At 39.6% G+C, this 20622-nt stretch overlaps 1 protein-coding gene across 8 annotated transcripts in view; it reads right to left on the bottom strand.

The window, feature by feature from the left end:
- The window catches only part of OSBPL9 (oxysterol binding protein like 9), a 182033-nt gene that overhangs the window by 105746 nt on the left and 55665 nt on the right, over nt 1-20622 (bottom strand). For 6 of the 8 annotated variants that reach the window (XM_017548751.1, XM_017548748.2, XM_017548744.2 and 3 more), the window contains one exon: nt 14569-14647. The exons of the other annotated variants lie outside the window; for them this stretch is intronic. In XM_017548751.1, the coding sequence (XP_017404240.1) occupies nt 14569-14647 (79 nt within the window). The remainder of the gene's footprint in view (nt 1-14568; nt 14648-20622) is intronic. 8 annotated transcript variants of the gene reach the window in all.

Genomic DNA, 20622 nt, shown 5'->3' with positions numbered 1-20622 from the left:
TACTCAGAAACCAACTTAGTGCCTGATATACAATAAACACTCAAATATTTCTTGACAATAAAAATGGATGTATGACAAGAAGGGAATAAATTGAGTACTGGTATTTTCTAAAAGTGTCTAAGGGCTCCCTCGGGAAGAGCTGTAGGTTCTCAATCCTCTGACTTCTACCATAACAAATGTACTTTTCTGTCTCAAATTTGGGGTCCATTCATCATTCCCTTCCCTTAACTCCTATTGCTCTTACAAGCCCATACAAGCCCATACCATTTAATGCATCATTGTCTCTCAAGTAGTTCAGGAAACTATTTGAATATATTTTGCAATCTATTCTACTATTCTTTTTTAAAATTGTGCCCCCAATGTTTCTTGAGGTAAGAGATAACATAGCATTACTTGACTACTCAACTTTCATATAAACTGCACTTTCTTGTACAGACTCGTCAGACAAAAATTCCAATGTTCTTACATATAGCAACGAATGGACATTTTGTGCCATCACATTGTATAAATCCTGGGAGGCAATGACTCAGTTCTTGCAGCAATACAACATCCATTTGAAGAGCAGTGTTCCACCAGGTATGCGGTGGCGAAGCTTTTAATTCCAGCACTTTGGGAAACTGAGGTGGGCAAGTAGTTTGAGATCAACCTGGGCAGCATAAAGAGAACATGTGTCTACAAAAAAAAATTGTTTAAATTAGCTGGGCATGGTGGCATGTGCCTGTAGTCCCAGCTACTCAGGAGGTTAAAGAAGAAGAATCACTTGAGCCAGGAGTTCAAGGCCACAGTGAGCTATAATTGTGCCACTGTACTCCAGCATGGGTGACAGAGCTAGATTCTGTTGAGAAAAGAAAAAAGAAAAACAAAAGAGCAGTGTTTAGGCAACTATTTGAAAATATTTTGCATTCTATTCTACTATTCTTTTTTAAAACTGTTTTCTTGGACAGGCGTGGTGGCTCACACCAGTAACCCCAACACTTTGGAAGGCCAAAGCAAGTGGATCGTTTGAGGTCAGGATTTCGAGACCAGCCTGCTAAACATGGTGAAACTCTGTCTCTACTAAAAATTGAAAAAAAAAAAAAAAAAAAAAATTAGCCAGGCATGGTCTGAGTGCCTGTAATCCCCTAATGGGGAGGCTAAGGCAGGAGAATCACTTGAACCAAGAAGGCAGAGGTTGCAGTGAGCCCAGATCATACCACTGCTCTCCAGCCTGCGTGACAGAGCAAGAATCCACCTCAAAAACAAACAAATAAATAAATTTTTTCCCCTTAATTTACAAATAAACATTTCACAGATTTATAATGTAAAACATGTTGTCTTGAAATATGTACATTGTGGAATGGCTCCATCAAGCCAATTAACAGATATATTACCTCACATATTTCTTTTTCATGGTGAGAACACTTAAAATCTACTTTCTTGGCCAGGTGCGGTGGCTCACACCTGTAATCCCAGCATTTCGGGAGGCCAATGCAGGCAGATCATGAGGTCATGAGATGGAGACCATCCTGGCCAACATAGTGAAATCCCATCTCTACTAAAAATACAAAAATTAGCTAGGCATGGTGGCGTGTGCCTGTAGTCCTAGCTCCTCAGGAGACTGAGGCAGGAGAATCACTTGAACCTTGGGGCAGAGGTTGCAGGAATAGAGATGGCGCCACTGCACTCCAGCCTGATAACACAGCAAGACTCTGTCTTAAAAAAAAAAAAAAAAAAAAAAAAAAACACTACTTTATTAGCAGTTTGCAAGAATATAGTACATTGTTATTATGTTGGCTCAGACCAGTACTTTGGGAGGCCAAAGTAGGAGAATCACTTGAGGCCAGGAGTTTGAGACTAGCCGAGGCAACATAGTGAGACCCTGCCTCTACCAAATAAAAAATAAAAAATATTAGCTGGTCATGGGGTAGTCTTAGCTACTCAGGAGTCTGAGGTGGAAGGATCACTGGAGCCCAGGTGTTTAGGGTTACAATGAGCTATGACTGTGCCACTGCACTCCAGCCTTGGTGACAGAGCAAGAGACCCTGTCTCAATAAACAAACAAACGAACAAATCTCTTGAACTTATTCCTCCTGTCTAACTGAAATTTTGTACATTTTGACCAATGTCTCCTTAACATTCACCCCCTCCAGCCCCTGGTAACCACCATTCTACTCTGCTACTATGAGTTCAATTTTTAATGTCTATACATTTAAATGAACAATGTCCTCCAGGCTCAACCATGTTATCAAAAATGACAAGATTTCCTTTTTTTTTTAAGACAGGTTTTGCTCTGTTGCGCAGGCTCAAGTGCATGGGTGTGGGCTTGGCTCACTGCAACCTCCGCCTCCCAAGTTCAAGTGATTCTCCTGCCTCAGCCTCCTGAGTAGCTGGGATTACAGGCATGCGTTACCATGCCTGGCTAATTTTTGTATTTTTGGTAGAGATGGAGTTCTGCCATGTTGGTTGGGCTGGTCTCCAACTCCTGGTCAAGTGATCTGCCCTCCTCAGCCTCCCAAAGTGCTGGGATTACAGTGGTAAGCCACCAAGTCTGGCGAAGATTTCCTTCTTTTAAAAAACTGGTCTTGGCCAGGCGTGGTGGCTCATGCCTGTAATCCCAGCACTTTGGGAGGCCAAGATTGGCAGATCATGAGGTCAGGAGTTCGAGATCAGCTTGGCCAACACAGTAAAGCCCCATCTCTACTAAAAATACAAAAATTAGGCATGATGGCAGGCGCCTGTAATCCCAGCTACTTGGGAGGTTGAGGCAGGAGAATTGCTTGAACCCAGAGACAGAGGTTTCAGTGAGCCAAGATTGTGCCATTGCACTCCAGCCTGGATGATAAGAGCAAGACTCCATCTCAAAAAAAAAAAAAACAAAACCAAAAACTGGTCTCAACACACTGTTCCTGGCCAAAAAAAATTAGAAAGGAATAAAGAAAGTTGGATAGTATTCCATTGTGTATATAATATACACATTTTCTTTATCCATTCATCTACTGATGGACAATTAGAGTGATTTCATATCTTGGCAACTGTGAATAATGCTGCAGTGAATGTGGGGAGTGCATTATGTATCTCCTCAACATACTGATTTCATTTCCTTTGGATCTATGTTGGCCCTCTGGATCTGCAGGTTCTACATCCATGGATTCAACAAATTAAAGATTAAAAATATTTTTTAAAAGAAACAATTAAAAATAACAACACAACAATAAAAATAATACAACTTTTGTTGTTGTTTTTTGAGACAGAGACTCTCTGTTGCCCAGGCTGGGTGGCAGCCTCTGCCTCCCGGGTTCAAGCAATTCTCCTGCCTCAGCCTCCTGCCTAGCTGGGATTACAGGCACCCATCACCACACCTGGTTAACTTTTTTTATTTTTGGTAGTGTCAGGGTTTTGTCATGTTGGCCAGGCTGGTCTCAAACTCCTGACCTCAGATGATCCGCCCAAAGGGCTGGGATTACAAGTGCAAACCACCGAGCCCAGCCAAAATAACACAAATTTTAAAAGTATAGTATGACAACTATTTACATAGCATGTAGGCTGTATTAGGTACTGCAAGTAATCTAGAAATCTAATGATGGTTTCAAGTATGTAGGAGAATATGCAAAGGTTTATAAAAATATTGTGCCATTTAATATAAGGGGTATGGACATCTGTGATTTTGGTACTGGGGGTGGGGAGTGGGGGTCCTGGAACCAATTTCCCACAGATACTGAGAGACAATCTTATACCCAGTTTATATGCAGTAGTGGAATTGCTGAATCATATGGCAGTTCAATTTTTAGTTTCTTGAGAAACCTCCATCCTGTTTTCCATAAATGGCTGTATTACCATTATTTTAATTACTAGGAACACAGAAAAATTAAGCCGGGCATGGTGGCTCACTCTGGGAGGCTGAAGCAGGCAGACTGCCTGAGGTGAGGAGTTCAAGACCAGCCTGGCCAACCTGGTGAAACCCCATCTCTACTAAAAATACAAAAATTAGCAGGGGGTGGTGGTGGGCACCTGTAATTCCAGCGACTCGGGAGACTGAGGCAGAAGAATCACTTGAAACCAGGAGGCAGAGGTTACAGTGAGCCTAGATCGCACTACTGCACTCCAGCCTATTATATGGCGCCAGGTTCAAAACAGATATTTAGTAGTAGTAATAGCAGTTGTTACCAACTACCACCAACACCACCACCGCCACTACTATTTCTACTAAGTAATGGAACATGTAGACCATTAAAAATGCCAAATTGGTATTGTTATTTAATTGTATTTATCACATACAACATGATATTTTGAAGTATATACACATTGTGGAATGGTTTGATCTAGCCAGTTAACAAATGTACCCCAGGTCCTCATGGGTTCACAGCCAAATTCTACCAGACAAAGAGGAGCTGGTACCATTCCTTCTGAAACTATTTCAAACAATCCAAAAAGAGGGAAACCATCCCAAATCATTTTATGAGACCAACATCATCCTGATACCAAAACCTGGCAGAGACTCAACAACAACAAAAAAAACTTCAGGCCAATATCCATGATGAACATAGATGCAAAGATCTTCAATAAAATACTAGCAAACTGATTGCAACAGAACATCAAAAAGCTTATCCATCACAATCAAGTAGGCTTCATCCGGGGATGCAAGGCTGGTTCAACATACACAAGTCTATAAACGTAATCCACCACAAAAACAGAACCAAAGACAAAAACCACATGATTATCTCAATAGATGCAGAGAAGGCCTTTGGTAAAATTCAACAGCCCTTTATGCTAAAAACTCTCAATAAACTAGGTATCGACAAACGTATCTCAAAATAATAAAAGCTATTTATGACAAACCCACAGACAATATTATACTGAATGGGCAAAAACTGGAAGCATTCCCTTTGAAATCTGGCACAGACAAGGATGCCCTCTCTCACAACTCATATCCAATACAGTATTGGAAGTTCTAGCCAGAGCAATCAGGCAAGAAAAATAAATACAGAATACTCAATTAGGAAAGGAGGAAGTCAAATTGTCTCTATTCACAGACAACATGGTTGTATATTTAGAAGACCCCATCATCTCAGCCCAAAATCTCCTTACATTGATAAGCAACTTCAGCAAAGTCTCAGGATACAAAATCAATGTGCAGGAAACACAAGCATTCCTATACACCAATAACAGACAAACAGAGAGCCAAATCAAGAACAAACTGCCATTCACAATTGCTAAAAAGAGAATAAGATACCTAGGAATACAACTAACAAAGGATGCAAAGGACCCCTTCAAGGTGAAATACAAACCACTGCTCAAGGAAATAAGAGAGGACAAAAACAGATGGAAAAACATCCCATGCTCATGGTTAGGAAGAATCAATACTGTGAAAATGGCCATACTGCCCAAAGTAATTTATAGATTCAATGCTATCCCCATCAAGCTACCTATGACCCTCTTCACAGAACTGGAAAAAACCACCTTAAACTTCATATGGAACCAAAAGAGAGCCTGCATAGCCAAGACAATCCTAAGCAAAAAGAACAAAGCTGGAGGCATCATGCTACTCAACTTCAAACTATACTACAAGGCTACAGTAATCAAAACAGCATGGTACTGGTACCAAAACAGAGATATGTAGACCAATGGAACAGAACAGAGGCCTCGGAGGCAATACAACACATCTATAACCACCTGATCTGTGACAAACCTGATAAAAACAAGCAATGGGGAAAGGATTCCCTGTTTAATAAATGGTGTTGGGAAAACTGGCTAGCCATGTGCAGAAAGCAGAGACTGGACCCCTTCCTGATACCTTACACTAAAATTAACTCCAGATGGATTAAAGACTTAAACATAAGACCTAACACTATAAAAACCCCGGAAGAAAACCTACGCAAAACCATTCAGGACACAGGCATAGGCAAGGACTTCATGACTAAAACACCAAAAGCAACAGCAACAAACACCAAAATAGACAAATGGGATCTAATTAAACTCCAGAGCTTCTGTATAGCAAAAGAAACAATCATTAGAGTGAACCAGCAACCAACAGAATGGGAAAAAATTTTTGCAATCTACCCAACTGACAAAGGGCTAATATCTAGAATCTACAAAGAACTAAAACAGATTTACAAGAAAAAAACAAACCCATTCAAAAGTGGGCAAAGGATATGAACAGACACTTTTCAAAAGAAGGCATTTATGAGGCCAACAAACATATGAAAAAATGCTTATTAACACTGGTCATTAGAGAAATGCAAATCAAAACTACATTGAGATACCATCTCATGCCAGTTAGAATGGTGATCATCAAAAAATCTGGAGACAACAGATGCTGGAGAGGATGTGGAGAAATAGGAACACTTTTACACTGTTGGTGGGAGTGTAAATTAGTTCAACCATTGTGGAAGACAGTGTGGTGATTCCTCAAGGACCTAGAAATAGAAATTCCATTTGACCCAGCAATCCCATTACTGGGTATATATCCAAAGGATTATAAATCTTTCTATTACAAAGACACATGCCCTACACATATGTTCATTGCAGCACTGTTCACAATAGCAAAGACCTGGAACCAACCCAAATGCCCATCGATGATAGACTGGACAGGGAAAATGTGGCACATATACACCATGGAATGCTATGCAGCCATAAAAAACGAGGAGTTTGTGTCCTTTGTAGGGACATGGGTGAATCTGGAAACCATCATTCTCAGCAAACTGACACAAGAACAGAAAATCAAACACTGTGTGTTCTCACTCATAAGTGGGTGTTGAACAATGAGAACACATGGACACAGGGACGGGAGCATCACACACTGGGGTTTGTTGGTGGGGAATGGGGAGGGACAATAGGGGGTAGGGAGGTTGGGGAGGGATAACATGAGGAGAGATGCCAGATATTGGTGATGTGGGAATGGAGGCAGCAAACCACATTGCCATGTATGTACCTATGCAATAATCCTGCATGCTCAGCACATGTACCCCAGAACCTAAAGTGCAATAAAATATATTTTTAAAAAATGTATCACTTCACATAATTATCATTATTTTTGTGGTCATTGTCAAATTTTTTTTTTTTTTTTTTTTTTTTTGAGATAGAGTCTCGCTCTGTCACCCAGGCTGGAGTGCAATTGCACGATCTTGGCTCACTGCAATCTTTGCCTCCCGAGTTCAAGCCATCCTCCCACCTCAACCTTCTGAGTATATGGGATTACAGGCACATCACCTATACTCCTGGCTAGTTATTGCCAAAAATTTTAATTGCATTAAGCTGCACTGTAATTTAAAGTTCCTTATTTCATATTAATTCCTTTTTTTTTTTTTTGAGAAGATGTCTCACTCTGTTGCCCAGGCTGGAGTGCAGTAGCACAATCTTGGCTCACTGCAACCTTCACCTCCCAAGTTCAAGCGATTCTCCTGCCTCAGCCTCCTAAGTAGCTGGGACTACAGCATGCGCCACCATGCCTGGCTAATTTCTGTACTTTTAGTAGAGACGGGGTTTTACCATGTTGGCCAGGCTGGTCTCAAACTTCTGGCCTCAAGTGATCCACCTACCTCAACCTCCCAAAGTGCTGGGATTACAGGTGTGAGCCACCATGCCCGGCCTCTTAAATTTCTTTTCTGATAAATGTTAATTGTAAACTAGTTGACAAATCTCTATAATATAGTTTATAACAGTGAGGAGAAAAATGGCTCTAGGGCACAAATGTTTGTGTTCAAATTTCAGTTCTGCCTTATTAGCTATGTATCTGTGGCTCCCAGCGTTCTAATCAATAAAATAAAAACACTAATATTATAATAGTACCTACTTCATAAGGTTGGGAAAACTGCATGAGTTAAAATGCTTATTTTATGGTAGACACTATTCAGTTAAAACCCATAAACATTCAATAAATGCTGGCCATTATTATTATTATCCCAATATATTATCAGTAACATTATGAATCATGATATATATTAAATCATTAAATAGATAAAATTTTATTTGAAGGTAAAATTCAAATAATTAGTTTTTCTAATTATTAGTGTGAACTAGTCTTCTATTAGATTGAGCCATATGAACTGCTAATATGCAACTACTTTTCACCTATCAAAAAAAGTAATTTCATATGGTTGAAGCTAACAGCTTTCATCCTAACCTCTATGATCATTCCTATGAGCCTGTTAGCAGTTCCACCCTAGTGTGATCCAGGGTTTAAACATCAGCTCTCTTCTTGCTCTGATCTTCCAGAAGGATAACACCCACTACTAGCATGATTTTAATCAAAGACTAAAAATCCAAAGGTTTTATTTAGCCCACAGATGCATTTTATTTGGTCTACATAAAAAATTATTTCTAAACTGGAGATTTCACACACACACACACACACACACACACACACACACACACACGTTTAAGTCCACCCAATAAAAAAAAAAAAAAAAAGTGAAATTTCTGGCTTCTCTTGAAAAAAATGGATAAACTGACAACACTGGGCAAACATTCCAAGTCTATAACTGTCTGGAACTAAGTAGCAGCTACCCCTTTTAAACAGGGTGTGACCTCTCTAACTTGCTAGTGGTTTTTTTTTTTTTTTTTTTTTTGAAACAGAGTTTTGCTCTTGTTGCCCAGGCTGGATGGAGTGCAATGGCACGATCTCGGCTCACTGCAACCTCCACCTCCTAGGTTCAAGCAATTCTCCAGCCTCCCAAGTAACTGGAATTAAAGGTATGCACCACCACACCCAGCTAATTTTTGCATTTTTAGTAGAGACGGGGTTTCACCATGTTGGCCAGGCTAGTCTCAAACTCCTGACTTCAGGAGGTCTGCCCGTCTCAGCCTCCCAAAGTTCTGGGATTACAGCCGTGAGCCGCTGCACCCGGCTTCAACTTGCTAGCCTTTACGCAGCCATACTCTTCGCTCATTTACAGTAATGCACTGCTTAATGACTGGAATCTCTTCTGAGAAATGTGTCCTGAGAAATGCGTATATTAGGCAATTTCATCACTGTGCAAACATCAGTACATGAACCTAGATGGTAAAGCCTACTACACACCTGGGCTATAGGGTTTGGCTATCATTCCTAGGCTATAAACCTGCAAGCTTGTCCAACCTGCGGCCCACAGGCTGCAGGTGGCATATGATGGCTTTGAATGCAGCCCAAAACAAATTCATAAACTTTCTTAAAACATTATGAGGTTTTTCTGGAATTTTCATTTTCAGCTCATTAGCTATCGTTAGTGTATTTTATGTGTGACCCAAGACAATTCTTTTTCCAACGTGGCCCAGGGAAGCCATAAGATTGGATGCCCTGCTGTAGAGCATGTTACTGCACTCAATACTGAAGGCAACTGCAACACAATGGTATTTGTGTATCTAAACATAGAAAAAGTACAGTAAAAATACGGCATTATAATCTTATAGAACCAAAAACTTATACGTGGTCCATCATTGACCTAAATGTTCTTATGCAGCACCTGACTGTACTTACCTGCCTAACCATTAGGCATTCATATTTTCAACTTCTAGTTCTACCTACCAGCAGTATGCTGATGACCACAAATCTCCATTTCCAGCCCAGACTCAGATCCAATCACCATCATCTGTGTGTCCCACAGACACCTCAAACATAAGAAGTCCCTCTCACCACTACCTCTGCTCTCCTATATGCTCTACTTCAGATGTTGACAGTGACGCACGATGGCTAACACCTGAAGTCCCAGCACTTTGGGTGGCTAAGGCAGGAGGATTGCTTGAGCCTAGGAGTTCAAGACCAGCCCTGGCAACATAATGAGTTATACCTCAATAAAGTTGATTAAACATACATATACATATGAGTTTTAACTCAAAAAATAACTATTAAAATAAAAAAATTTATTAAAAAAAAATTAGCTGGCCATGGTGGTACAGGCTAATTTTTTTTTAGTAGTCCCAGTTACCTGGGAGGCTGAGGTGGGAGGATCGCTTGAGCCCAGGAAGTCGAGGCTGCAGTGAGTCATGATCATGCCACTGCATTCCAGCCTGGGGGACAGAGCAAGGCCCTGTCTCAAAAAAAATAATAATAATAAAATAAAATAAAATAAAAAATATATATATAACTAAAAACAGAAAGAAAGAAAGAAAGAAAAAGGGAAGGGAGGGAGGGAGATGCTGTTGACAACAGTATCCAACAGTAAGCCAAGCCAAGAGCATCACTCTTAGTACCCAAATTCTCTCACCTCCCATTTCCGAGCAATCACCGGTTCCTATAGATTAAAACAATTTTTTTTTAGAGACAGGGCATCACTACATTGCCCAGGCTAGAGTGCAGTGGCTATGCACAGGTGTGATCATAGAACACTACAATCTTAAATTCCTGGGCTCAAGTGGTCCTCTGGCCTCAGCCTCCTGAATAGCTGGGACTACAGGTGCACACCACTGTGCCCCAGTTCTATAGATTTTTTAAAATATCAAATCTAGTCTGTTTTCCTCCCTATTACCACTGCTTTAATCTGTTTAAGGTCTCATCAACAATCACAGCTGTGTTATAATACTTTAGATAAACTGTCCATGCTCCAAGCCAAAGACACTGCTCCCACCTGTGTGTTAAATCCCATACTCTTGCTTTCTCCAGGACAGTGATCCAGCAACTTTTTCCTTTCTCTCTTGCGTCATCAATTCTTCCCTCTTTACTGAATCACTGCCAACAACATAGAAATGCTATTTTTTCTCTTATCCTACAAAAACAAAACAAAAGCTCCCTTGTTACAACTTCCCCTTCCAGTTCCAGCTATGTTTCTCATCTTCCCATTACATCAAAACTTGAATGCATTGTCTATACTCCTATCTTAAAATCACTCTTCTCAGGGTTATCAATAAACTCCTCATTATTAAATCCTGCAACTGTTTCTCAATCCTCATCTTACTTGATCTGTCAGTAGAATTTAACACAGTTGTTGATCCTTCTCTCCTCCTAGAAACACCTTTTCTTGCCTTCCAGGATACCATAATCCCTTGGTTTTCCTCTTCCTTTTTGACTGCTGCTTCTCGATCTCTTGCTGGTTTTATCTCATCTTGTGCCCTCTCAATAAATGCTGAGTGCCCCAGGGCTCAGTAGTTGGACCTCTTTTCTCTCCATACTTACTCCCAAATTCTTGTGGCTTTATATACCATCTATGTGCCCATGACTCCCAACTTTATTTCTCCAGTTCAAACTTTTCCGCTGAACTCCAACTGTCTACTTGACATCTCCATTTGCCTGTTTGGTGGATATCTAAAGCTTGTTTAATAAATATGTCCAAAGCCAAGCTCCTGATGCTCACATTTCCCTCACCTTCCCAAATTAGTTCCTCCTGCGATCTTCCACTTCAGTTAATGGCAACTCCATTCTTGTTACCTGACCTAGACTTGTCTTTCTGTCATATGCTACAGCTCAACCTTCAGAATAAATACACCATCATATAACAGAATATCACTTAGCAATATAAAAGGAACTACTAATATATGCAACAACATGGATGAATCTTAAAAACATTATGCTGAGCTAAAATAAAGTCAGACAAGAGAGTACATACTGTATGATTCCATTTATGTGAAATTCTCCAAACAAAACATTTATTCTATGATGACAGAAAGCAGATCAGTGGTTGCTTACGGCCAGGGGCTGGAGCTGGGGACTGACTGACAGAGGTATAAAGGAATCTTTTGGAATGATGGAATCTATATCTTGATTGTGGTGGTAGTTATGATATATGTTAATATACCTCAATAAAGTTGATTAAACATACACACAATTCAAACACTTCTCGCTATCTCCCCATCTCCACTGCTAACTAACATGGGAGCACTACCACCACTCCTCTGGTTTACAACAGTCTCCTACTGCAGAAATAGTTTCCCGACTTCTGCCCTTGCCCCTCTGAATTTTACTCCCAACACAGTGGCCAGAGTCATCCTGTTAAAACATAAATCACACCATGTTACCCCTCTGCTCAAAACCCTCTAATGGCCTTTTATCTCAGTCAAATTCAATGCCCGTATAAAGGCTTCATATGATTGGACTTCCTGTGTCCTCTCAGATTTCATCCCCCATTCTCTCCCCCATGGTTATCTGTACTCCAACCAGAGCTGGCCTCCAGCTGTTCTTCAAATATATGACTATAAACTAAAAAAAGAAAAACAAAAACAAAACAAAGTATATGACAGTGTTGGGGAGGGAGGCAGAGTGGGTACGTCATTCCAGATAGAGAAATGACGTATCCACCCCATCTCCCTCCCCAACATAGCCATATAACTTATTTCCTCACTTTCTTCAGCTCTTTCTCTAAAAGGCACCATCTTAGTGAGTCTTACCCTAACCACCCTATTTAAAATTTCAACACCTTCCCCCTCCCCATATGAACTTCTATTTCATTTTCTCCTTTCCTATTTTATGTTTTTCTCACTAGGTCTTATCACTTTCATTTACTTATATTGTATGAACTTATCGTGTTGATTACCTTTCTCTTTTATTGGAATGGATGACCTAAAGGGCAAGGAGTCTTATCTGTTTTGTATACCACTATATCCCCAGAATAATGTCTAAAATAGATGTTGAATGAATAAATGAATGTATCTGAACAAACTCTAGCTTTCCCTTTAATAGCTAAGAGTAGAATTTGTTTTATAAATGCATGAACTGATATTTCATTTGCTTTCAAAAAACCTGGTATATTCAATAAAAACTTCAGCACATTTAAACATATGTTCATGTATATAGCTAAAATTTGCGTTCGGTTCTAATCAAGAATTTAAGATCTCTCACTAATAACTTTTTATCAAATTTGCAGAGTTTTTATGATCAAGAACCTATGAATGTGAAATAGCTCTCATTATTCACAACACAAAATACAGTCTTACCAAGTTCTTTGCAAAATCCAGAATCCAGAGCTAAGACTCTCATAACTACTACAACAGAAAATAAACGGAATATTCTGACAGTTTCAGAATTATGAATTAATTTTTAAAAATATTTAAATTGTAACTTTATCATTTAAATCCTTCCTTAGGAAAATTTCTTGTTTTATCAGCCACATAAATATTACAGTGCTAATGGGGAGATAAATAATTTAAAAGTAAATCAGAAGGTAGAAGTACCTTTGCTCTAAAGATCTGAGTCTCTTCTCCTTTATACAAGTAAACAATACAACTTCTGAGGGTCCAAAGGAGGTGTCTCCTTAGCAACTACAGACAAGAGAATTCCATACTGCAGCCCTACCTGCACCCAGCAGCTTTCTTGAAATGCATTAAAATATTCAACTTCATGCAAGTAGAGTTCCGGGGTGTAGGAATTATCTGCTTTGGTTTATAAGCAGCATTATACATTTAACCTAAAAATAAAGACTCTGGGCTTTCATAAAAGGATTTAAAATGTTTTAGGAAGTTAAATACAGCAGAAAATTTCAGGAGAGCATCATTATTTAAGCAGCTCTGAATAAATAATATCACCAAACACAGTAAATACTTTAAGGATATGCAAAAGAAAGTATTAGAGATATCACTATTGAGTACACTGGTTCATGTTTGTTGAATATAACCTGCATCTTTCATTACTGTGTCAATTTCTGAAACAAGACAATAAAGAAAAATAACTGCAGTCACTATCCTAGCACATAAAGATAATAGCTGCCTAAATACCTCACATAACCTATCTGGCCTCTGTTAGACTTCATAACCAAAACATTTTAAAGCAATAAATGTATTTAATATGTATTTATTTTGGCATACCTAGCATCTCTAACAGTGCACTGTTACTTGTAGTTGGGAGAAAGTGCTAACCTCTCCTAATCTTTTCATTTCTAAGTTTCTTGGACTGCTCTAATCATAAAAGAATGATACTCTGAAAAGGCAAAATAACAAAACCATTAATACTAAAACTAACAGATACTCCTAATAGACAAAAGGTTCTTTAGGACAAGATCATTAAAATTGACTTTTATTTTCTGGTTTAGAGTTTTCAAAGCAAGATGAAATGAGAATGATCATACGGTACCTTACCCTTTCTACCGGTGAACCACAGAATGCAATGCCGAAACATAGCAGTGGCAGATGGCATTGGTGTTTTTAACTATAAAAAGGATAACAGCAGAGAAATGATGGCTGGCAGACAAAACAGAAATACAGATGAAATGAATGCAAACTTGTAGTTTATGAAGCAGAGGAAAACCTTTAAGTGAAAGGTTGCCACTAAGCTTCAATTTAATTTATATTTTGAGTTTTACACAGACAAACACTGCAACCTTCGCAATCAGTCTTTAGATTCTTCATGCAGAAGCAGAACCATACTCCCTGATAAAGAAGATCAGCAACCTTCTGTAAACACAAGCCAGCAGCAGCAGCAGCCCATTACTCTTTCCCTTCACTGATTTTTATCCTTTAAAATTTTTAATCTCCAACTGCAGCCAGATCCACAGTCGTTTCAAATTGATCTACATCCACTGCAGACACAAATCCCTGCCTAACCTGCAGTACCACTTCATCCAGAACGTTCCTGTGCACTCGTTCATGCAGGATCAGTTGCAAAACCATTAAAGTCATCCAGCAAACAACCCAAAAGAGAAGGAAAGAAGCAGATGGGACTATGAAGAGAAAGAATCTCTTCTTTCAGCTCACCCTGGAAATGGAAGGTTTTCTGATCAACAGTTATTGTGAAGGTGCTGTCGTCCTCATCGTCTATACCAATCACAGCTCCCTGTGAAACAAAGAGCAAAATCCCAATAAGGCAAACAATGACATCAGCAATATTCACTACTGCTACAGCCCTGGAATACTCAATGCACCAACGACACTGGAAGCAGGCTAGACACAGAAAAGAGGAATCTGAGACATCTGAGACTCTAGTTTTGCTTAAGGAGAAAGAACTAAATGAGAGGAGCTGGCAGGACACTCTAGTACCGTGCATAGGTACATTCTATGCCTTGCTTAAGGGCATAGATGTCCTGGGAGGGGGAGGGGACAAACACAGAAGCTGAATCTAGAATCTGTGTTTTAAGAGCCAGCCACTGAGCCTTTCTGAACTTCAGAATGCTCTCTAAAATGGGAGTCAAAAACCTACACCTCACCAGGTTGTTGCAAGGCTGAAAGAAGGCAGGTGCTCTTCATCAGGCTGCTTCTGTGATAGTATATACTTGTTAGTGTAGAAATGTCAGGTGACATTTGCTTCAAAACATTGTCCCAACCCCTTCTTCCAGGTGCTCCCATAACCACTTGTACATTGCCCTGCAAGAGCACTTTTCACAGTATACTGTAATTATGTGTTCATATGTCAGCCTCTTCCTACTGAACCACTATGAAATCTTAGAAATCAAGGACTATTTTATTTGACACATGGCACTTAAGTACATAATTAGTATATGTTTCTAAATAAGAATATGAACAACTCTCCAAACTGGGGGTGGGCGGTCACATATAATGGGAAAATGCATTTATAAGTTATTTTGGGGAGGCGGACTAGGTAGGTTTTAACCCTTTTTAAAAAATATTTTTTATTATTATTTTTTGAGACAGTCTCACTCTGTTGCCCAGGCTGTCACCCAGGCTGGAGTGCAGTGGTGTGATCTCGGCTCAATGCAACCTCCACCTCCCAGGTTCAAGCAATTCTCCTGCCTCAGCCTCCTGAGTAGCTAGGATTACAAGTGTATGATACCACACCCAGCTAACATTTGTATTTTTAGTAGAGATGGAGTTTCACCTTGTTGGCCAGGCTGGTCTTGAACTCCTAACCTCAAGTGATCCTCCTGCCTCAGCCTCCCAAAGTGCTGGGATTACAGAAGTGTGCCACAACACCTGCCCCCCTTTTTAAAAATATTCAACTATATGGATTCTGTGAAGGCAATAGAAATTAAGGAAAGAGACAGGAAACTAAGCAAAATAGGGAATCTATTGGTCAGTGTCCTTAAGAAATAAGTATCATGGCCAGGCGCGGTGGCTCAAGCCTGTAATCCCAGCACTTTGGGAGGCCGAGGCGGGTGGATCACGAGGTCAAGAGATCGAGACCATCCTGGTCAACATGGTGAAACCCCATCTCTACTAAAAAAAAATACAAAAAAAAAAAAAAGAAATAAGTATCTTAAGTATTCCAGAGAGAATGACTAAAGAACATAGAATAGGTCAAATGCCTCAGGTTGGTGATAAGAGAAGCAGTATGCTGTGGATAAAAACAGAGCCCTGAACGACGGGAACTGAAATCACTTAAGGGGACTCAAGTGGGTCACCTGAGGTCAGGAGTTCAAGACCAGTCTGACCAACCAGGTGAAATCCCATCACTATTTAAAAAAAAAAAATGACATGTTACATGATTCTACTTACAAGAGATGTCCAGAATAGGCAAATTCACAGACTGAAAGTAGATTAGTAGTTGTCTAGTGCTGGGTGGGTTGGGGTGAAACGGGGAATGGCTACTAATGGGTATACTAGGTTTCTATACTAGATTTCTTTTACATTCTAAAATGGACTACGATGATGGTTGAACAACTCTGTGATTACACTAAAAACATAAATTGTATACTCCAAGTGGATAAATTGCTTAGTATATACATTAAATTTTAACAAAGCTGTTGCAACTTACTCTACTCTCAAATGCCTGTTTTTCTTTTGAGCTCCTTAATAAAGAACCCAAATGTAAGCTCACCAGTCTCCTAGTAAACTCCAGTAGAAACAGGTCTGTACAACTTCCCCTTGTTCCATCACCACAGGTTGTGCTCATTCCACCTCTAAACTATTAAGTTCACCAACTTGTCTCCATCCTCTCTGCTACTGCTGTAATTCAGGCTTTCGTTGTTTCTTGTTTGATAACAATCTGTCAGCCTTTAGTCTGGACACTTTACAGTTAGCTTTCAGTCCTTGCTATTGCCAGAGTAATACTTCTGAAGCACAGACTCTTATAGGAGACTCGCATGTTTAAAATCTTCCTTGGCTCTCTATGAACTAACAGATAAAGTCAGCATTACTTCATAATGTCATTCAAGGCTATTTAAAATCTGGCACAACCAACATTTCCACTATCGTCACCCGGCTTCCTTCCGCCCCACCTCACAGAGGAGACCCTATATGAACTCAGCCTCAACATTTCTCCCACATACCTCACTCATGAAAATGAGTTCTGTTCAACAGCTGGCAGCATTAACTATTCACTGTGATTTAGTGCTCTGTGATGACAAGATCTATGGCACTGTTATCCAACAGAACTTTCTGCAGTGATTAAAATGTTCTGTATTTGTGCTGTTCAGTTTCATAGTCACTAGCCACAAAGTGGCTGTTGAACATTTGAAATATGACTAGTGTGACTGAGGAACTTATTTAAAATTTTTAAATTATAAAATAATAAGGCCAGGTGTGGTGGCTCACGCCTATAATCCCAGCACTTTGGGAGGCCGAGGCAGGTGGATCACGAGGTCAAGAGATCAAGACCATCCTGGTCAACATGGTGAAACACTGTCTCTACTAAAAATACAAAAATTAGCTGGGCATGATGGCGCATGCCTGTAGTCCCAGCTACTTGGGAGGCTGAGGCTGCAGAATTGCTTGAACCCAGGAGGCAGAGGTTGCGGTGAGCCGAGATTGTGCCATTGCACTCCAGCCTGGGTAACAAGAGCGAAACTCTGTCTCAAAAAAATAATTATTATTATTTTAATATTTTAAACTTTTAAATGTTGAAAAATATGAAGAAATTTCACTTTTTAAGGTCATTTCTCAAGCTCTGTTTCTCAGCATTTGTTAAACAAAAGCAAAATTCCACATCTCCCTCTAGCTACCACCTCCCCTCACATTGCCTTCAGAGAGGAGCTTTTTGAAAACTGGCCATACCTTAACTTTTCATCCACTCCTACACGCTGGCTCCCTTCCTCTCACTGCATCAAACTTCTGCCTCACAGATCTTCAATGACCACATTATTACTCTAGTTTGGTTGCACAGAACTTCTCTGGAGGACAGGCACAGTGGCTCACGTCTGTACCTATTTGGGAGGCTGAGGTGGGCGGATCACCTGAGGTCAGGAGTTCAAGACCAGCCTAGTCAACATAGTGAAACCCTGTCTCTACTAAAAATATAAAAATTAGCCAGGCATGGTGGCACATGCCTGTAATCCCAGCTACTCGAGAGGCCAAGGCAGGAGAATCACTTCAAGGCAGAGACTGCAATGAGTTGAGATCACACCACCACATTCCAGCCTAGACGATAGAGTGAGACTCTGTCTTAAAAAAACAAAAACAAAAACAAAAAAAACTTCTCTGGAGCATCTGTTGCTGCTGCAGAAAATTTCTCTCTGTGTACTTTAGATAGTCTAAATGGGAGAAAACATTACTTTAAATGAGGCTTCTTTGAAGACTCTGGAACCTAGCTAACAGTCTCCTACTCCAATCAGATCTTGCCATGATCCTGAGCATTCTTCAATGTATATACGCACAATTGATCTGACACTCTGGTCTCTCAGTTTCCTGATTTGTTCAATGACGCAAATGAACTTCACTGGTATTCTCCTTTAGTCATTCATTTCTTATGACAAAAACCCTAGACCTGCACCATCCAATATAATAGCCACATGTTGGGTATTTAAGTTCTAATTAAAGTTAAGCAAAATTTTAAAATAAGTCTTCAGTCACACTAGTCATATTTCATATGTTCAACGGCTACTTGTGGCTAATGACTGTGAAACAGAACAGCACAAATACAGAACATTTTAATTACTGCAGAAAGTTCTGCTGGGTAACAGCCGTGAATCTTATTACCACGGAGCACTAAATCACAGTAAATGGTTAATGCTGCCAACTATTGAACTGAATTCATTTTCATGAGTGAGGCATTATGCTAAGCAGCTTACACATACTATCTCATTTGAAAGCAACGTTACACTGAAATGTAACACATATACAAATCATAAGTGTACAAGCTCAATGTACAGAAAAGCTCCCCTTGTAACACTTCTTAACCACTAACCCTACCCTCCATTCCAAAGATTAATACTATCCTTAGTTCTAATATAACAAATTAGTCTGTCTTTGAACTTATTTATTTTTTGAGACAGAGTCTCACTCTGTTGCTAAGGTTGGGCTGCAGGGGCGTGATCTCAGCTCACTGCAACCTCTGCCTCCCAGACTCAAGTGATACTCATACCTCAGCCTCCTCAGTAGCTAGGATTATAGGCATGTACCACCACACACCTGGCTAATTTTTTTTTTTTTTTTGAGACAGAGTCTCACTCTGTCGCCAGGCAGGAGTACAGTGGTGTGATCTTGGCTCACTGCAACCTCCGCCTCCTGAGTTCAAATGATTCTCCTGCCTCAGCCTCCCGAGTAGCTGGGACTACAGGTACATATCACCATACCTAGCTAATTTTTGTATTTTTAGTAGAGACGGAGTTTCACCATGTTGGTCAGGATGGTCTTGATCTCTTGACCTCATGATCTACCCGCCTCAGCCTCCCAAAGTGCTGGGATTACAGGCACGAGCCACCATGCCTGGTCCTGTCTCTGAATTTTACACAAATGAATTCATACCACTTATTTTCCTTTGTGTCTCTGGCTTCTTTCATGCAACATATATATCATATATATCAGTTTTAGGAGATACTATCAACTGGTCCTCAAAAGTGGTTGTGTCAGCTATACTCCCATCACTGGTATACGACAGTTTTACCTGTTCCACCAGCTTCACTAGTACTTTTTCATCTTAGCTATTCTTGGCAAGTAAGGAGTGACATCTCATACTGGTTTTAATTTCTACTTCCCTAATAACTGATGAGGTTAAGTATCTTTTCATGGTTTTTGACCATTTGAATATCCTCTTTTGTGAAGTAGTTTAAGTTTCTTCTCCATTGACAAAGCTGGACTATCTTTTTCTAATTACTCGTAGGAGCTCTTTCTATACAATGGGTATGAGTCTGTCAATGGTTATAAACTAAACAAGTATCTACTTCCACTCTGTTGCCTGCTTTTGCACTCACATAATCATATCTTTCAACAAATAATTCTTAACTTTAATATAGTACAATGTATTGACTTTACATTTTATAGTTCTCCTTTCTATGCCTCCTTTAAGAAGTCTTTCCCAGTCCCAAGGCCATGAAAATATTCTCCTACATTATCTTCAGAAGGCTTTACATTTGGATGTCAGGTGGAGTAAATCATCCAATTTTTTAATTTTTTTTTAAATAAACAAACATCATCACCATAGTCATAGCTAGCCATCACCAAAGGTGCAGATGAAAGCAAATCATCATTTCTAGTGGGTTCTGTATGTTGGCTGAGAAGGAAGAAATCAGGAATGGATATTCTTGGTTCTTTATAAATTTTTAGTCAGATACACGTTACACAAATACACGCGTGCACGCACGCCCGCCAGCACAATGACTCAACTGACTGGAAATAAACTGGGATTTGCCAGTCTAAATAAATAGGCTGCCTTTATTTAGGTCTTTTTTAATTTCAATAATGTTCATCATTTTCTGAGTAGAGGTCTCACCCATCTTTTGTTAATATTTATTCCTAAAAACTCAATGTCTTTTGATGCTATCATAAATGTTCTCCATTTTTAAAAATTCATGTTCTCATTGCTAGTTGTTAGGATAGAAATAGCATTGATTTTTATATGACTTTATACCCTGTTATCTTGCTAGATTCAATTCTCAATTCTAATAGTTGTATCTGCAGATTCTTTTTTTTTTTTTTTTT

This window comes from Cebus imitator, unplaced genomic scaffold (genome assembly GCF_001604975.1).
Source record: "Cebus imitator isolate Cc_AM_T3 unplaced genomic scaffold, Cebus_imitator-1.0 Scaffold214, whole genome shotgun sequence".
NCBI classification, from domain to species: Eukaryota; Metazoa; Chordata; class Mammalia; order Primates; family Cebidae; genus Cebus; species Cebus imitator.
Note: the sequence above shows the minus strand (reverse complement) of the source record. Positions and strands in the feature narration are given on the sequence as shown.